Consider the following 16238-nt stretch of genomic DNA (forward strand, 5'->3'; position numbering starts at 1 on the left):
TTTGGTAGGTAACAGGCAGCCACTGAAGGTACACATACAGGAGAGTGAGATATTCCCAGAAAATGACAGCCGTATATACAGTCTGATTGAAAGGAGCATCACTGCAATCGGAGGTCAGTTAGATTACTCCTGCACCCTAAGTATTACGGGGGTAGTAAGAAGTAAATATTAACATGCATTTCCCCTAGTGTATCCCAGGTATCTCAAAAGTCTTATCCATTTAACTCTCTCCATTTTAAACTGACAAAACTGAGTCTCAGAAAAGTAACTTACTGAAAAACAACCAACAAGTAGTTAACTGTTACAAGGACCACATTATTTCACTAACTTGTGCTGTCTTGTAAGACTTGGCAGTAGAAAAAGAAAGTGAAGAATGGAAGTTTCAGTGACAGGCCCAAATCTCCACTAACAAGAAGATCTCAGATGAGTCCCTTAACCCCTTCCTGGATCAGCTTCCTCATCTGCAAACTAAGGGTATCTAACAAAATTATTTCTCCCATCTCTGAAATTCCCCTGTTGTATTACCAAGACTTAATTCATCAATCTTCCCACCCTCAAACCAACCTGCCAGTGGACACCCACAGCAATTTCATCTTCAACTCATCTCTTGCTGTAGACTATCACAATTAAACCCAACTACAGTCTCTCCAATAAATCCACTTAAGCAAAACTCTTCAGTGAGATGCTATCCCTACTTAACCCAACCTGGAAGTGACAGGCCTTCTGTGATATTCTGATATAAGAAATACATATTTGGTCACCATCCCCAGTTCTTGGTACAGATCTCCTAAAACTCTTACGATTTCCTGAGTGATAGGGTGAGAGGAGCATCTTTTGTCATTCATAATAAGCCCCTTTCAAGCAAATCTGAATTTGTAGCAATGAGCTAACTCTTGGAGGAAACAGGCTGGTTGGTGTCATCCCTGATGACATATGATGTGGAGCATCTTTTCATATGCTTATTTGCCATCTGTGCATCTTCGTTGGTGAGGTTTCTGCTAAGGTCACTGGCCCATTTTTTAATCAGGTTGCTTATTTTCCTGTGGTTGGGTTTTGAGAGTTGTCTGTGTATTTTAGATTACAGTTCTTCATCAGGTATGTCTTTTGCAAATATTTTCTTCCAGCCTGTGACTTGGCTTCCCATTCTCTTGATACTGTCTTTTGCATAGCAGAAGTTTTTCATTTTAATGAGGTCCAGCTCATCAATTATTTCTTCCACGGATCATGCCTTGGTGTTACACCTAAAAAGTAACTGCCATACCTATGGTCACCTAGATTTTCTCCTGTATGATCTTTATTGTCGTTCAGTTTTTAAAAAATATTTAATGGCTAGTATATGCCTGGTACTCAAGCGACAATACCCTCAAGCATCCTGAAACACTGCTTTAGGAAGTTCAACTGAACAACCGTTAAGGCAGTGACTCTCAACTGGGAGAGAGCACAGCCATCATGGTATAGTATGAACGTAGTGTCAAATTTAAGAGAACAGGCATCGGAATCAGACTGCCTAGATTCAGATTCCAACTATGCACTTACTACCTGTGTGCCCCTATGTCACAACATCCTCTTCTAAAAAATGAGGAAAACAGAGGTACCCACTGTACTTCACAGTACTGTTGTAAAACTAAATGACTTACTCCATGCTTAGCATAGTGCCTGTCACACTGTAAGTGCACAATAAATGCTAGTAGTGATACTTCTAGACCTTACAAGGTGGGGTTGAGGTATAGTTTGAAAAACAATATTCAAAGTTATCACTGCTACAAATTTTTAATCGTGACACTTCATTTTATTTCAGGATTTCAAGGAAGACTAAGGTATAGTCTAAAATTCTCATATTCTGTGGTCACCTAATAAATTAAAGACTCAAAATGTGCAAGGTATGTAAGGCATGTGGAAGGTAGTAAATACCAGCCAGCAGGAAAAGTATGTGGTTAAAAATCTCAATTTGATGGAAGTGGACTGTTTTCTTTAAAACACAAACTCCCATTTATTTAAAAAAATGGTAAAAATTTTAAGTGAGAACCTTAATTCACTTAATATTTTAATATCATATTATCAGTTTTCATTTGTACTAATCTAACAGAAGAAAAGTAGACTATATTTACAAATTAATCCACAGAATTAAGAATGGTTTATTCCTCAGTGGCTTCAATAAGAATCTGTTTCAAAGAACACTGGCTCATAAAACAATCAAAGCATAATTCTATTTTCTGTAACTACAAAAATTATACATAGAAGAGGAATCAAAATTGAATACTACTTGTAAAGTACTTTCAGAAGTGATAACTACAGCTAATTATGTGATATAAAAACAAGCAAGTAATGTCAATTATATCTCAATAAACCTGAAAATAAAGCTGTTTCCTTATTTTAAAATTAAATTCTGTCTTCCTGATCTGAGGTTCAAATTAAATCTATTTTACACTAAAATAAAAATAAGATTTTTTAAAAAGACTACACCTGACATTTATAAGCCAACCAAATATATGCCTCCTATATTGGATTGGTCAATGCACAAAGCAGTCAAGGACAAAATTTTATGCTTTTTGTCCAACAATAACTTCCATAAAAATGCTTAACAATATTAACTAAGTAGTATTTTATAATACAGTTCAAATAGTATATACATGTGCTTGTCTGACTTTCAACAATTACCTTTAATTGTTTCCTCCACAACTTCTACCACACGATCTATCTGTTGAACCTAAAAAGAAAACAAACTGTTAGACAAGCAATTTACATGCAGAAGAAACAGCAATTTTTGTTTATCATAACACATTTCGAAGCACACAAATGCAAGTTTTCTTTAATGCATTTGGAGGTATTATAAGAAATACTCCATATTGTTTTGTGTTACAATGAAGTATGAAATTATCACTCTCCTGTCCTCCAATTATAATTGAAGAAATCATATTACATTTAAATAAACTGCCTGGAGTTCTATTAGGATAGCCTATCAACATAAACTCAACACATCCTGAGATATAAATTGCAGTTTAATTAAAATATGTATCTTCACACAGAGCTTCAAGGAAAATAGCATAATATGACAACCTACACAAAAGGATACATGCTGGGATTAAGAAGATCTACTCCAAATTTTATGCTTTATTATTTTAACACTGAAACCCCTTTTAATGAATTTCTACCATGTGCCAGGTACCCCGCTCAGGTCCGTGGAATACAAAATCAAATAACAGCTCCTGCCCTAGACACAAGTGGCTAAGGAAGATTTCCCAGGGTACCATGGGAACACAAAGGGAAGATAATAAAACACGTCTGAGTAATCCAGCAATGCTCCTCAGGGAACCAGAGATGGCTCTTGAGGGATAAAAAGGATTCAGATAGGAGAAGCCCACTAAGGGGATTCAGTTAGAGTGGCTACAGTTTGGAAGGAAAATGAAAAAAGCAAAGATTGTAGCCCAAGAAGCTAGAGGAAGGAGAGCAAGACAGGTAACAAAAGGTCATAAGTTGATATTTCTTCTACATTTAAAATCCTCAAAATCATTATTGTTTTATCACAAAATAGAAATATACAAAGGAAATAAAGTAACTCATAACACTTTCCACTCCTCAGATGAAATCACACATAACAGTTTGATGAGTAGATACCAAGTGTTAAACATTTACACATAATTCTATTCTGTAGCGTTTTCTTCCATAACAAATTATTAGATAGACAGATAACAGATAAAATAACAGACCTCAGCTTGATTTGTTTTTCTATACATCATCAATACATCTAGGTCTACTTCATTCATTTTACTAGCTGCCTACTCTCTCACATATGGATATAACATAATGCATTCATACAGTTCAGTAGCGATGAATTCCCCTACTGATGAGCATTTTTGTCACTCCTAATCGTTCATTATTATACAATGATGTTGCAATGAACTCAACTGAGACAAGAAGAACCTTTTAAAAACACTTTATTTAAAATGCAATGTCACATCTCTTTGAAATATTCTTTTGGCCTCAGTGCCTTATAGGAAATAAGGGAAGACTTGACAGAACACACTTGAATCCAGCTCTGCCTGTGACCACGCAGCCCAGCATGATGGTAGTAGTGACAATAATTATTGAGAAACTGTCAAAGGCAAAGTAAATCTCAGAGAAAGTAAGATCTTTAGTCCTAAACAAACCTACCTAACTGGAGATGGATGTGTCCACCTAGAACCACTGGAACCATCAAGTTCTGGTTTTATTAAGAGAATCCACACGGCTTCCTTATAGAGTGTGATCAAACCCAGGATAACAGAGAGTTCAAAGAGGAAGAAGTAGCCAGCAGTGTCAAATGCTTCAGAGATGACAAGTAACATAAAGACTAAAATGGGTATACCTGGTTTAACAATAAGGGGGTCAATGAACCCAGTTCGGTAGTAATGAATCATAAATAAGAAAATGGTGACAGCTCATACAGACAACTCTTACAAAAAGCTGGGTAGAGAAAGAGGACTCCTGATAGCTAAAAAAAAAAAAAAAAAAAAAAAAAATTGAGTATCCATGTGTTAGTACATTTAATTCTTTCTTTCCTTCTTTCCTTTCTTTTTTAAAGTTTACATGCTGAGGAGAGAAAGGCCATAGATAAAAAGGAATTGAAGAGAGAAGAAAAAATTGTTGGAGCTAGGTCCTTCAGGAAGTAGAGAGGGTACGATCCAAAGCACAGGTAGTAGAGACACAAGCCAGAATGGGAGAGGGGCCAAGTCATCTTCTGAGACAAGGGGTTAGGAGGGGAGCCTGAAAACAGATGCTATTACTCTTGTAGAAGTCAAAGAGGATATTAAACAAGATTCCCATCTGTTGGCCTCAATTTTCTCAGTGAAATAAGAAGCAAGTTCATCTGCTATGAGTGAGAAAGCATATTGTTAAATAAGAACAGAGTGGATGTTTAAAATACCTGTTAAAAGTTTAATACCTGGTTAAAAAAAAAAAAAAAGAGAGAGAAGACTAGAAACACATAAAAATTGCTACGGTATTGAGATACCAGTTGAAACTAGATACCATGAACTTTTAACAATGACTCCATGTATAGCTGTCATTTCCCTCGGGGCCCAGCAGATCTTATGTAGGAACGAAACAGTCAAATGGACTGACCCAGGGTTTGTTCATTCCATCATTTATTCATTCACTTATCATTTGTTAAACGACTAACAAGTGCCAGGAAGGTTCAAAAGTCTGGGGAAATAGCACAGAGATTTATAGGACAGATGTGAAGGATATGGAAAAAAGGAAACTATGCTGGATAACATGAAACTTTAAGTATAGGTTAGATAGATCAAGAAGAAGCAGAACCAGAAAGGAGAAATAAAGTGGCTGGGGGTTGAAGGAAGGAAGGAATGAAAGGAAAGGGAGGGTGGGAAAGAGGAGCGAGGATGGAGAGAGATAAAGGAGAAAAGAGAATAGGAGGTTATAACCGACTACAGATATAGGTATTTAGTATTTTTGAAGAACAGCAAGGTCCAAGATCTAGTCATGAGAACAATTTGCTGAAAGAGTTTGATAAAGGTGATAACCACTGGAGTTGAGAAGTAAGGAAATAAGGTTAGAGTGTTGGTGAGACATTTCATATGGACACTCAGATTGCCCACGATATCAGAAATTCAGGTAGGATAAGGAAGGAAGAGTTGATCAAATTTCCCAGTGAATGTAGGTGAATGACCAACATATCAGTTGAGGAAAAGAAAGAATAAAAGAAGTACAATATAAAATAATTCAAGAATGGAACCAAAACAAAAATGCTTTCCTATGCAGTTGGAGACATCACAGTTTAAAGGGAGTATTGCACCCAATCTCGTAGCACATGGACCGAATAAGCAGCGGGTTCCCTGGAGAAAAGTCAGAACAACATGTGGAGGGAGGAGTTAAAAGGTTAAAAAGTTGCAGGTAAGCTAAAACTGTAAAATTCTTAGAAGAAAACAAAGCCATAAATCTAGATGAATCTTGTATTAGACAATAGTTTCTTACTATTACATCAAAAGAATGAGTGATAAAAAAGGCAAACTGAACATCATCAAAATTAAAACCTCTTGGTACATCAAAGGACACTACTAGGAAAATAACAAGACAACATAGAAAATGGGAGAAAATTTTTGCAAATCATATATCTGATAAGAGACCTGAATCTAGAATATATAAAGCGCTACTTGAACTCAGTAAAAAGACAAATAAGCCATTTAAAAATGGGCAAAAGATCTGACTAGACACTTCTCCAAGAAAGATATGCAAATGGCCAATAAGCACATGAAAAGATGTTCAACATCATTAACCAACCAATAAATACAAATCAAAACCACAATGGAGGAAGTGGGCAGTTACTGTTTAACATGCATAGATTTTCAGTTTGGAAAGATGAAAATGTTCTGGAGATGGATGCTGGTGATGGTTCCACAGCAGAGTGAATGTATTTAACGCCACTGAACTATACACTTAAAATTGATTAAGATAGTAAACTTTATGTTGTGTATATTTTACCATAATAAGATACTACTTCATACCCACTAGGATGGCTATAATCAAAAGGACAGACGGTAACAAATATGGGCAAGGATATGGAGAAACTGGAACCCACATCACACATTGCTAGTGTGAATGCAATAAAATGGGGCTGCTGCTTCGGAAATCAGTCTGGCAGATCCTCAAACCATTAAACCATATCATCCAGCAATTCCAATCCTAGCTGGATACCCAAGAGAAATGCAAACGTATGCCCAGACAAAACTTGTACACAAATAGTCACAGCATTATTCACACTATGCAAAAGGCAGAAACAACCCAAGTCCCATCTACTGATGAATAGATAAACAAAAGGTGGTACCTATCCATACAACAAAGTGTCATTGAACCATAAAGGGAAATGAAGTATTAATAATGTTAAAACATTATGCTAAAGGCCAGAGGCCAGAGGAAAAAATCAATCAATGTATTGTCTGATTCCATGCATATGAAATGACCATAACAGGGAAATTTTCAGAGGGAAAGTAGATTAGTGATTACCTATGGACGGGTGGTGAAAGAAATGAGAGGGACTGCTAAGGAGTACTGTGTTTCTTTTTGGAGTGATGAAAATATTATAAAATTGATTGTGGTGATGGTCGCATAACTCTGTGAATATACTAAAAACCACTGAATTACACAATTTAAATGGGAGAATAGTGTGGTGTTTGAATTACATCTCAGAAGGGCTGTTATTACTGCCACCATCCCTCCCAAAAAAAGGTTGAGGGTGGTCAAATGTTCTAATGTCAAGGTCATGAAACTCAAGAAAAAACTGAGAAAACGTTCCAGTTAAAGGAGACTTAAGAGACCTGACAACTGAATGTAACTTTGGGTCTAGATCTGGGATTTTTCTCTTCCTATAAGGGACATTGGAACAATTAACAAGATCTGAATAAGGTCTGCACACTAACTGACAGTATTTTAACAATGTTAAATCCCTGATTTTTATAATTAGACTATAGTGATATGAGAATAGCCTTGTTTTTTAAATATAAGGACATTTAGAAGTAAAGAGGCATCAGGTTTACATCTTGCTCTCAAAAGGATCAGGAAAAATGTCTATATATAAAAAGAATAAGTAAATTTGGTAAAATATTACCATTCGGGGAATCTGGGTAAATGGTATATGTTAATTCTTTTTTTTCATCACTTTTCTGTGAGTGTGAAATTATGTCAAAATAAAACTTTAGGGCTTCCCTGGTGGCGCAGTGGTTGAGAGTCCGCCTGCCGATGCAGGGGACACGGGTTCGTGCCCCGGTCCGGGAGGATCCCACATGCCGCGGAGCAGCTGGGCCCATGAGCCATGACCGCTGAGCCTGCACGTCCAGAGCCTGTGCTCCACAACGGGAGAGGCCACAGCAGTGAGAGGCCCGCATACCACAAATAAATAAATAAATAAATAATAAATAAAACTTAAAGTGTGTGCATGGGTGTGGGTGTTGAAGAGATGAAGATTTTCTTTTACCCTAATGGTCACACAGAATTGACGTGAATGCATCAATTCTGAAATGCATCAAGCTGAAAATATCTGACTTTGAAAAAGTACTTAATTATCACATTCACTTTTAAGGCAGAAAAACTGATATTGCCTACTCCTGATCAGTAATCGCTGGGTGGTGTGGGGGGAATCCAGGACTTCAAAAGGAAGGCTCTACCAAACTTTAAGAAAAAGAGAAAAAAGCATTTGATTACAAAAAGCAGGGGGGAAGTTCATTAAATGCTTTAAAGAAAATGTTGTGTCACTTCCATTTCTAGTAAGGAGGATACTGGAGGAAGCAGTGGGAGAAAATAAGAAAGAAGAGGAGACTGAAGAAAGAGAGAGAAGAGTCAGGGGAGGGGGAATTAAGTGGAAGAGGGAGAGGCTGGGAGGCAAAAAGAACAGGGTGGGAGGCAGGGAGAGAAGCAAAAGCAGTCCTGAGTGAGAACAAAGTCAAGATTCACATACAGTAATGAGGAATATATTGAACTCATTCTGGGAAGAAAAGGAAAGCTGTTCTTAATTAACACTATAAATTGTAGCCCTGAACACGCAAGAGCTTAGTCTCTGGCATATAATTCAAATAAAATAAATAGAACAGTATCTTGTGTCCTTCAGGCACTTAGTTATAACTATACAGGAAAAAAAAGACATGCGGTATGTTCTATTACTGACTCCATATGATCTTGACAATGAAGAAAGGAGTTGGTGGATAAACAATTCATAAATAACATTAATGAGTCATTCTGCTGCAGAACTTTTAAAAGAAACCCATAAAAATATTTTATTCAGCTATTATGAACTACTCCAAATTTATAACTCAACATATATTGAAGAAACAAACCTATACAAAGCCACCTAAAGCAAATAAAAGAGCTATTCTGAAGTTTCCTAATTGTTTCGAGCAGTGCTCTCCAACAGAACTTTCTACAAGGACGGAAATGTTTACACACTGGGCTGTCCAACATGGTAGTCACTAGCCACATGTAGTTACTGCGTACTGGAAACACAGCTAACTGTGACTGAGGAACTGAATTTTGATTTTAATTCACTTAAATATTCACCTGTGGCTTTTGGCAACCACACTGGAAAGTGCAGGTTTAGAGTATGGCTAAGACAGCTACCCAGTTTGTGATGATGTGTTAAGGAAGCCCTAGGAAACTAACACACACCTCAAACACAGTTTTGCCAACTAGGCTAAAATGAAAGAGTCATCAGAGAACAGGCTAATACTGCCCTGCAGTCAGAAGTTCAGCTTTAGTATGCACTTAAAGTATCTTTTTCTCTGAACAACGAGCAGCGAGGTAAGTTGCAACCAGACGACTAATAACACCGTTGATAGTTAACATTTCTTGAGCAATTACCATGTCCCAGGCTCCGTGCTAACACACCACAGGCACCATCACTTTTAATCCTCAGAACATCCCTCAGCAGTAGACACTTACTGTTATTTCCTAGGCTGAGGGAACTAAGGCACGGAGGTATCCTGCTAAATTCTAGCCAAGTGGTCTTAGTATATCTAATCTAGGAATGGCACATAAGGGGCACGTTTTGTGAATTTCCCTTTTCCTTTACACACCAAGATCATTACTAACTGATCACAAAACGATATCCAACTGAACTTGGACTTTCAAGTTAACCAGCAACAACTATTCCCCCAAACGCTCACCCACCAAATCACCTCTGCCGTGCATGCATTCACTTGACAAATATCTGTTAAGCACCAACCAAGCACTATGACTGTCTAGGAACGGGGGATCTAATGGTGAAAATACCAAGTCCCTGCTTCATGGGCCTTACATTCTATTTGGAGGAGACAGACAGGTAAACAACTGAAAATGTTCATTTCCTATCATGATAGATGCTATGAAGAAAATAAAATCTGGGAGTGGCTGGAGGAGGAGAGGGCAATTTTGCTACAGTGGTCCAGGTCAACCTCTGGACAGGCAGCATTGATGCTGGGACGTGAACCATAAGGCAGAAGCACCAACGTGAACGTCCGGGGGAAGAGCACATACAGGGGTTGAGAGACAGAAGAGATGGCGAATGAGGGCCATCGTGGTAGGAGATGAGGTCAGATAATCAGGGAAGGAAGGGCTATGTGAGACCTTGTAGCTCATGTTGTGCCGGTTACACTTTATATTCTACCTGCAAAAGGAAGTGTGATTGGAGGGTTAACTGAACAATCTCAGTAGCATCGCTCAGGCTAATTCTACCAAAAATGTGCAAAGAGCACTCTCTATCCACATTTCTCTATTACTTGGTGTGAGTCTTTTTATACTTGTATGAATCTGGCTGGGGTTTCACTACCTCTTGATTTTATCCCAAGACACTTCAAATCCTTTCAGGAGTAACGAAGGTTAATAAATTATAGATACACATCAACGTAGATACAGAGGAACTCTCTCATTAGCTCTCTTAATTTTGATTGTACATAAATAAAGTAGGACAACCTGTCATTTCATTCTAATTAAGAAATATCAGACCAACACTTTAAAACCACCTAAAAACTCTATCAACCTTTAAAAGACAAAAATGCCTTTCTTTCTATCTCTGTTAAGAACTACACTATAAAAAGCCTTTTCCATTAAATGCATGTTCAGATTTTTCACTTTTACCATAATGGGAGCTTGATCCAATAATCAGCATTTGACAGGTTAAAGTTCAATACTGACTTCATGGTAAAAAAATATTTTTCTCTCTAAAAAATTTTCCTTCAAGCTGTTAAGGGAAGTCCCTACCTCTATAAATGGTATTGGAAGAGCTCAATTTCCAAATCTCTTAAATTTGGAGAAGTCCAGAGCAGGCACTAGCTAACTCTGCTGGAAGACAGATTTCTTGAATTCACAAGCCCATGAACAAGTTTACTAATGTTACACAAAAGAGCATTTGATGCTACATGTGGTTTAACTTTTTCAAAAAAACTTTCTCATCTGCCAGTACAGTTTCATCTTCTTTCACCTCTTCATTGAGAAAAATTCTTCCCCAGCAGTACAAATAGCCCTTTCATCAAAAGTTATATGACAGCACATTCCACACACCACTAAAAGCATATTTTCTACCTGAATGGTACCAGTGAGTGACGAACACTGAGTAAGAGATAAAAATTACTAAGTGAAAGATGAGGCCAGGCTAGATGGATGCCAGCAAAATGGGGATCAGTACCAGGAACTTTTCCCCCTTAAATCCAATTAAAATACCTATAAAACTTTCTCACAGGGGTTGGCAGGGGGGGATCTTTAAGAAACTAAAATCAACATGCTAAATTCAATTACATAGAGAAACATTCTTTGGGACATTAGAACATTATAGCCATATTAAATAATAGGACATGTTATAAAGTAAAAAATTATACATAAAGTAATACTAAAGTTGAAAACAGTAGTACTAGAATAAAACAGAAATACACATTAGGGATGTAAAACATCAACTAATAAACAATGTTGCATGTAGTAGGCAGAATAATGGTCTCTCAAAGATGTTCAAGTCATGATCCCAGAACCAGAGTAAATTACCTTCCATGGCAAATGGACTTTGCAGGTGTGATTAAGATTAAACACCTTGAGATGATGAGATTAACCTGGATTATCCAGATAGGCCCAATCTACTCACATGAATCTTTAAAAGCTGAGGATCTTTCCCATCTCTGGATAGAGAGAGAGATCAAGATAGAAGAAGGGTCAGAGAGAGATGGCATTGCATTGCTGGCCTTAAAGATGGAAGAAGGGGGCCACAGTCAAGAAATGTGCTGGCCTCTAAAAGCTGGAAAGGGCAAGGAAGAAGACTCCCCTAGAGCCTCCAGAAAAGGATGCAGCCCTGTCAACACCTTGATTTTAGCCCAGTAAAACCCATGCCCAACTTATCTCCAGAATCGTAAGATAATAAATGCGTGTTGTTTTAACCAACCACGTTTCTGGTAATTTGTTATGGGACATGTGAAACTCATATATTAATTAAGAAACAAACATGATAAGAGCACCATCAAAGAGGGAAGGGAAATTTTAAAAATAAATGCTGCTGGAACTGAGCACAATATGGAAAAAAATAAATGCATACTTCATATTTAACAAATATTCACTCAATAAGTATTTACTGAGCCAGACACTGTAGTAAGTACAGAAACTAATGTAAAATATGTAAAGCTGGGCTTCCCTGGTGGCACAGTGGTTGAGAGTCTGCCTGCCGATGCAGGGGACACGGGTTTGTGCCCTGGTCCGGGAAGATCCCACATGCCGCGGAGCGGCTGGGCCGGTGAGCCATGGCCGCTGAGCCTGCGCGTCCGGAGCCTGTGCTCCGCAACGGGAGAGGCCACAACAGGGAGAGGCCCACATACCGCAAAAAAAAAACAAAAACAAAACCAAAATGTAAAGCTGTAAAGTAATAGCAAACAGAATCCCTGGCTTTGTGGAGCTTGTAAGTGTCCACCACAGTAAACTGCAAACAGAGTGAAGAGTTGAACAAATCCTTTCCATAATTAAAAAAAAAAAAAAAAGGTCTAAAAGAAAAAGAAAATATATGTACTTTATCAGACCTGTTCCTCGATCCTGGAAACGTAAATTTTAAGTTTTGAAACCACAGGAGAAATTACCCACTCATTCCCCTCTCCCTCAAATTCCAAGTTTCTAATATATCAAAATTTTAAAAGACAATGAAAAATAATGATAAAGAGACTCACAAATTTTCCCAAGTTAAAATAGATTGATTCCCTGCTGTTGAGTTGTAGGAGTCCTTTAAATATTCTGGTATAAACCCTTTGGGAGATATGTGTTTTGGAAATGTTTTCTCCCGATCCCTGGCTTATCTTTTCATCTTAACAGTATCTTTGGGGGAGCCAAAGGAATTAATTTTGATGAAGTCCAATTTATCAATTTCTTTTCTTCTGTGTCCTAAGAAATAGCTGTATGTGGCTGCCTAAGAAACAGTTTCCTAACTCAAGGTCACCAAAAAAGAGGGGAAGGTGATAAAACTTTATCAAAGATATATGGATATTAAACAATCACAGAAAATATGCTCAACATCATTAGCCAACAGAGAAAACAAATTAAAACCACAATGAGATACTACTCATTCCTAGCACAACAGCTAAAATTAAACTGGGAGTACCAAGCTTTGGTCAAGATGTGAAGCAAATGAACTGCTGGTGGAAATGCAAAATAGTATAGCTGTTTCGGAAAACACGTTGGCAATTTTTAAAAGGCTGAGCAGATGCTGACCATATGACCAAGCAATACCATTCCTAGGTATTCACCCAAGAGAATGCAAACATAATTCACACAAAGACCTGTGCACGAATGTTTACAGCAGCTTTATTCTTCATAGCCCCAAACTGGAAAGAACACAACTTTCCATCAACTTGCTAAATGGATAGACAAACTGTGATCCATCCATACAGTGAAATAATTCCATACAATAAAAAGTAACAAACTATTAATAATCACAAAAAAATGTAAAATAGATAGCTAGTGGGAAGCAGTCGCATAGCACAGGGAAATCAGCTCCGTGCTTTGTGACCAGCTAGAAGGGTGGGATAGAGAGGGTGGGAGGGAGGGAGATGCAAGAGGGAAGAGATATGGGGACATATGTATATGTATAACTGATTCACTTTGTTGTAAAGCAGAAACTAACCATTGTAAAGCAATTATACTCCAATAAGAATGTTAAAAAAAATAATAATACAACATGTATGAATACTGAATGAATCATGCTAAGTGAAAAAAGAAACAAAGTAACATATAGAGGCATACCTCATTCTATTGCACTTCACTTTACAGCACTTTCCAAATACTGAGTTTTTTATAAATTGAAGGTTTGTGGCAACCCTGCATGGAGCAAGTCTATTGGCAGCATTTTTCCTGCAGCCTTTGCTCACTTCCTGTCTCTGTGTCACATTTTGGTGATCCTCACAATACTTCAAACTTTTTCATTATTATATCTGTTATGGTGATGTGTGATAAGTGGTCTTTAATGTCACTACTGTAATTAATTTCGGGCAGCATGAACGGCACCCACATAAGACAGCAAACTTAACTGATTACTGAAATGACAAAAAAGGATTTAGACTATTACATAAACTTAGTTGACAAAGAAGCAGGATTTGACAGAACTGACTCCAATTTTGAAAGTTCTACTGTGGGTAAAATGCTATCAAATAGTACTGCAGGCTGCAGAGAAACTGTTCATGAAAGGAAGAGTCAGTCGATGCAGCAAACTTCAGTGTTCTCTTATTTTAAGAAATGGCCACAGCCACCCCCCTTCAGTAACCACCACCCTCATCGGTCAGCAGCCATCAACACTAAGGTAAGAGCCTCCACCCCCAAAAAGACTGTGACTCACTGAAGGCTCAGATGATGCTTAGCATTTTTTAATAATAAAGCATTATTTAAAATGAAGGTATGGGGACTTCCCCGGTGGTCCAGTGGTTAAGACTCCATGCTCCCAATGCAGGGAGCCCGGGTTCGATCCCTGGTCAGGGAACTAGATCCCGCACACCCCCATCTAAAGATCCCGCGTGCCGCAACTAAAGACCCCGCATGCCCCAGTGAAGATCCCACCTGCTGCAACTAAGACCCAGCACAGCCAAGTAAATACTTTTTTTTAAAAAATAAAATTAAATTAAGGTATGAATATATTTTCTAGGCATAATGCTATTGCACACTTAAGAGACTACAGTATGGTGTAAACACAACTTTTATATACACTTGAAAAGCAAAAAGATCATGTGACTTGCTTTACTGTGATGTTTGCTTTATTGCAGTGGTCTGGAACCAAACCCAAAATATTTCTGAGGTATGCCTATAATTCCATTTATTTGACATTCTGAAAAAGGCAAAACTATAGGGACAGAAATCAGAACAGTGGTTTCTGAGGACTGTGTTTACTGTTTGCTGGGGGTGGGAGTTGGGGGAGCTGACCACAGAAGGAGACAAGGGAAATTTCAGGTGCAACGGAAATGTTCTGTATGAAATTCATCACAGGTGATTTCATTACATGTTAATTATATTTCAATAAATCATACTTAAGATAACAAAAAAATTAGTATCAATAACATAATAATTAACATATAATGAATAAAGGGCATATAGAAATAACCACTAGATTATACTGCTTCTGACACTTACCTTTTCACACTATCTTACCCCTTCCTTCCCTCAGTCTTTCACCCTCTCATGCTGATTCTGACTTAAGCATTTCACTGAATGCAAACTCTTTCTTTCCACCCTATTTATTACTCATCTGCACTACTCCAAGCTACACCTCTTAAAATGAGCGCCTCCAAATTACACTCAAATCAGGGTGCACTTCTTGCTATTCCTTCTCCCTTCCAGGCACCCTTAAGCACACATACTTTTCCTTAGATACGTTACTGCTTCTGCTCAAAAGCCCTCTCTCCTTTCTCCATTCATCAAACCACTACTCATCCTTTGAAACCCTGGTCAAGAATGGTTTCAACCTCTGTGTGCCCACCAGACTTTATCCCTATGCATATTTATCATGATTATTTGCAGCTCTCCTCAGATTTTACTGTCTTTAAGGACAGACAAGTTTTATTCAGCTCTGTATCTCTAGCAAATAGTTTCATTCCAGGCACATAGCTGTGCTCAGTGTTAACTCTACTAGTAAGATAATTAAATTTTTTTAAAAATGCTAATACAGACCACTAACTATGTGCCAGGGACCATGCTAAGCACATTATGTGTATTAAATACTTTAACCCTTACAAAACTTGGAGTTAGGTTCTATTATTATCTCCATTCTATGATGAAGAAACTGAGGCACAGAGAGGTTAAGTAACTTGTACAAGGTCACACAGCTAATAAGTGGTGGAGCAGGGATATGAACCTGTGTAACCTAGCTCCTAAATCCATCTCTTCCTAGTATGCTAGACTACCTTTTTATAATTCAGTAGGTGAAAAATGTATACACATATAGATAAAATTAGAGGAAGCCAGGAAAAAGTAAAAGCAACAGATCTAGGAAGGTAAAAAAATGAATGGGCTTTTAAATCTACATGTCATTCTGTTACAATACTGCCATTTTGATAATTAAAGGTAACAAAATGGAATATGACAAGAAGAAATATCAGAAGACATGAAGTAGAGATAAATAGGAGAAGGACAGTTTCTAAAATTTTGCCCTCAATATCGATGCCACCATTACCGTGACATCATTCCATTTCATGAATTTATTTACCTTCTGGAATACAGTAATATGATAGAAATGTTCTAAAATGTATCCTCTTTCAAATGTTGCTTTATTTATA

The 16238-nt window shown here is 37.6% G+C and overlaps 1 protein-coding gene across 3 annotated transcripts in view; it reads right to left on the bottom strand.

Annotated features, from left to right (window-relative positions):
• The window catches only part of CDKAL1 (CDK5 regulatory subunit associated protein 1 like 1), a 659509-nt gene that overhangs the window by 465360 nt on the left and 177911 nt on the right, over positions 1-16238 (bottom strand). For all 3 annotated transcript variants that reach the window (XM_032650160.1, XM_032650162.1, XM_032650163.1), the window contains one exon: positions 2659-2707. In XM_032650160.1, coding sequence (XP_032506051.1) covers positions 2659-2707 — 49 coding nt within the window. The remainder of the gene's footprint in view (positions 1-2658; positions 2708-16238) is intronic.

This window comes from Phocoena sinus, chromosome 11 (genome assembly GCF_008692025.1).
Source record: "Phocoena sinus isolate mPhoSin1 chromosome 11, mPhoSin1.pri, whole genome shotgun sequence".
Taxonomy (NCBI): Eukaryota; Metazoa; Chordata; class Mammalia; order Artiodactyla; family Phocoenidae; genus Phocoena; species Phocoena sinus.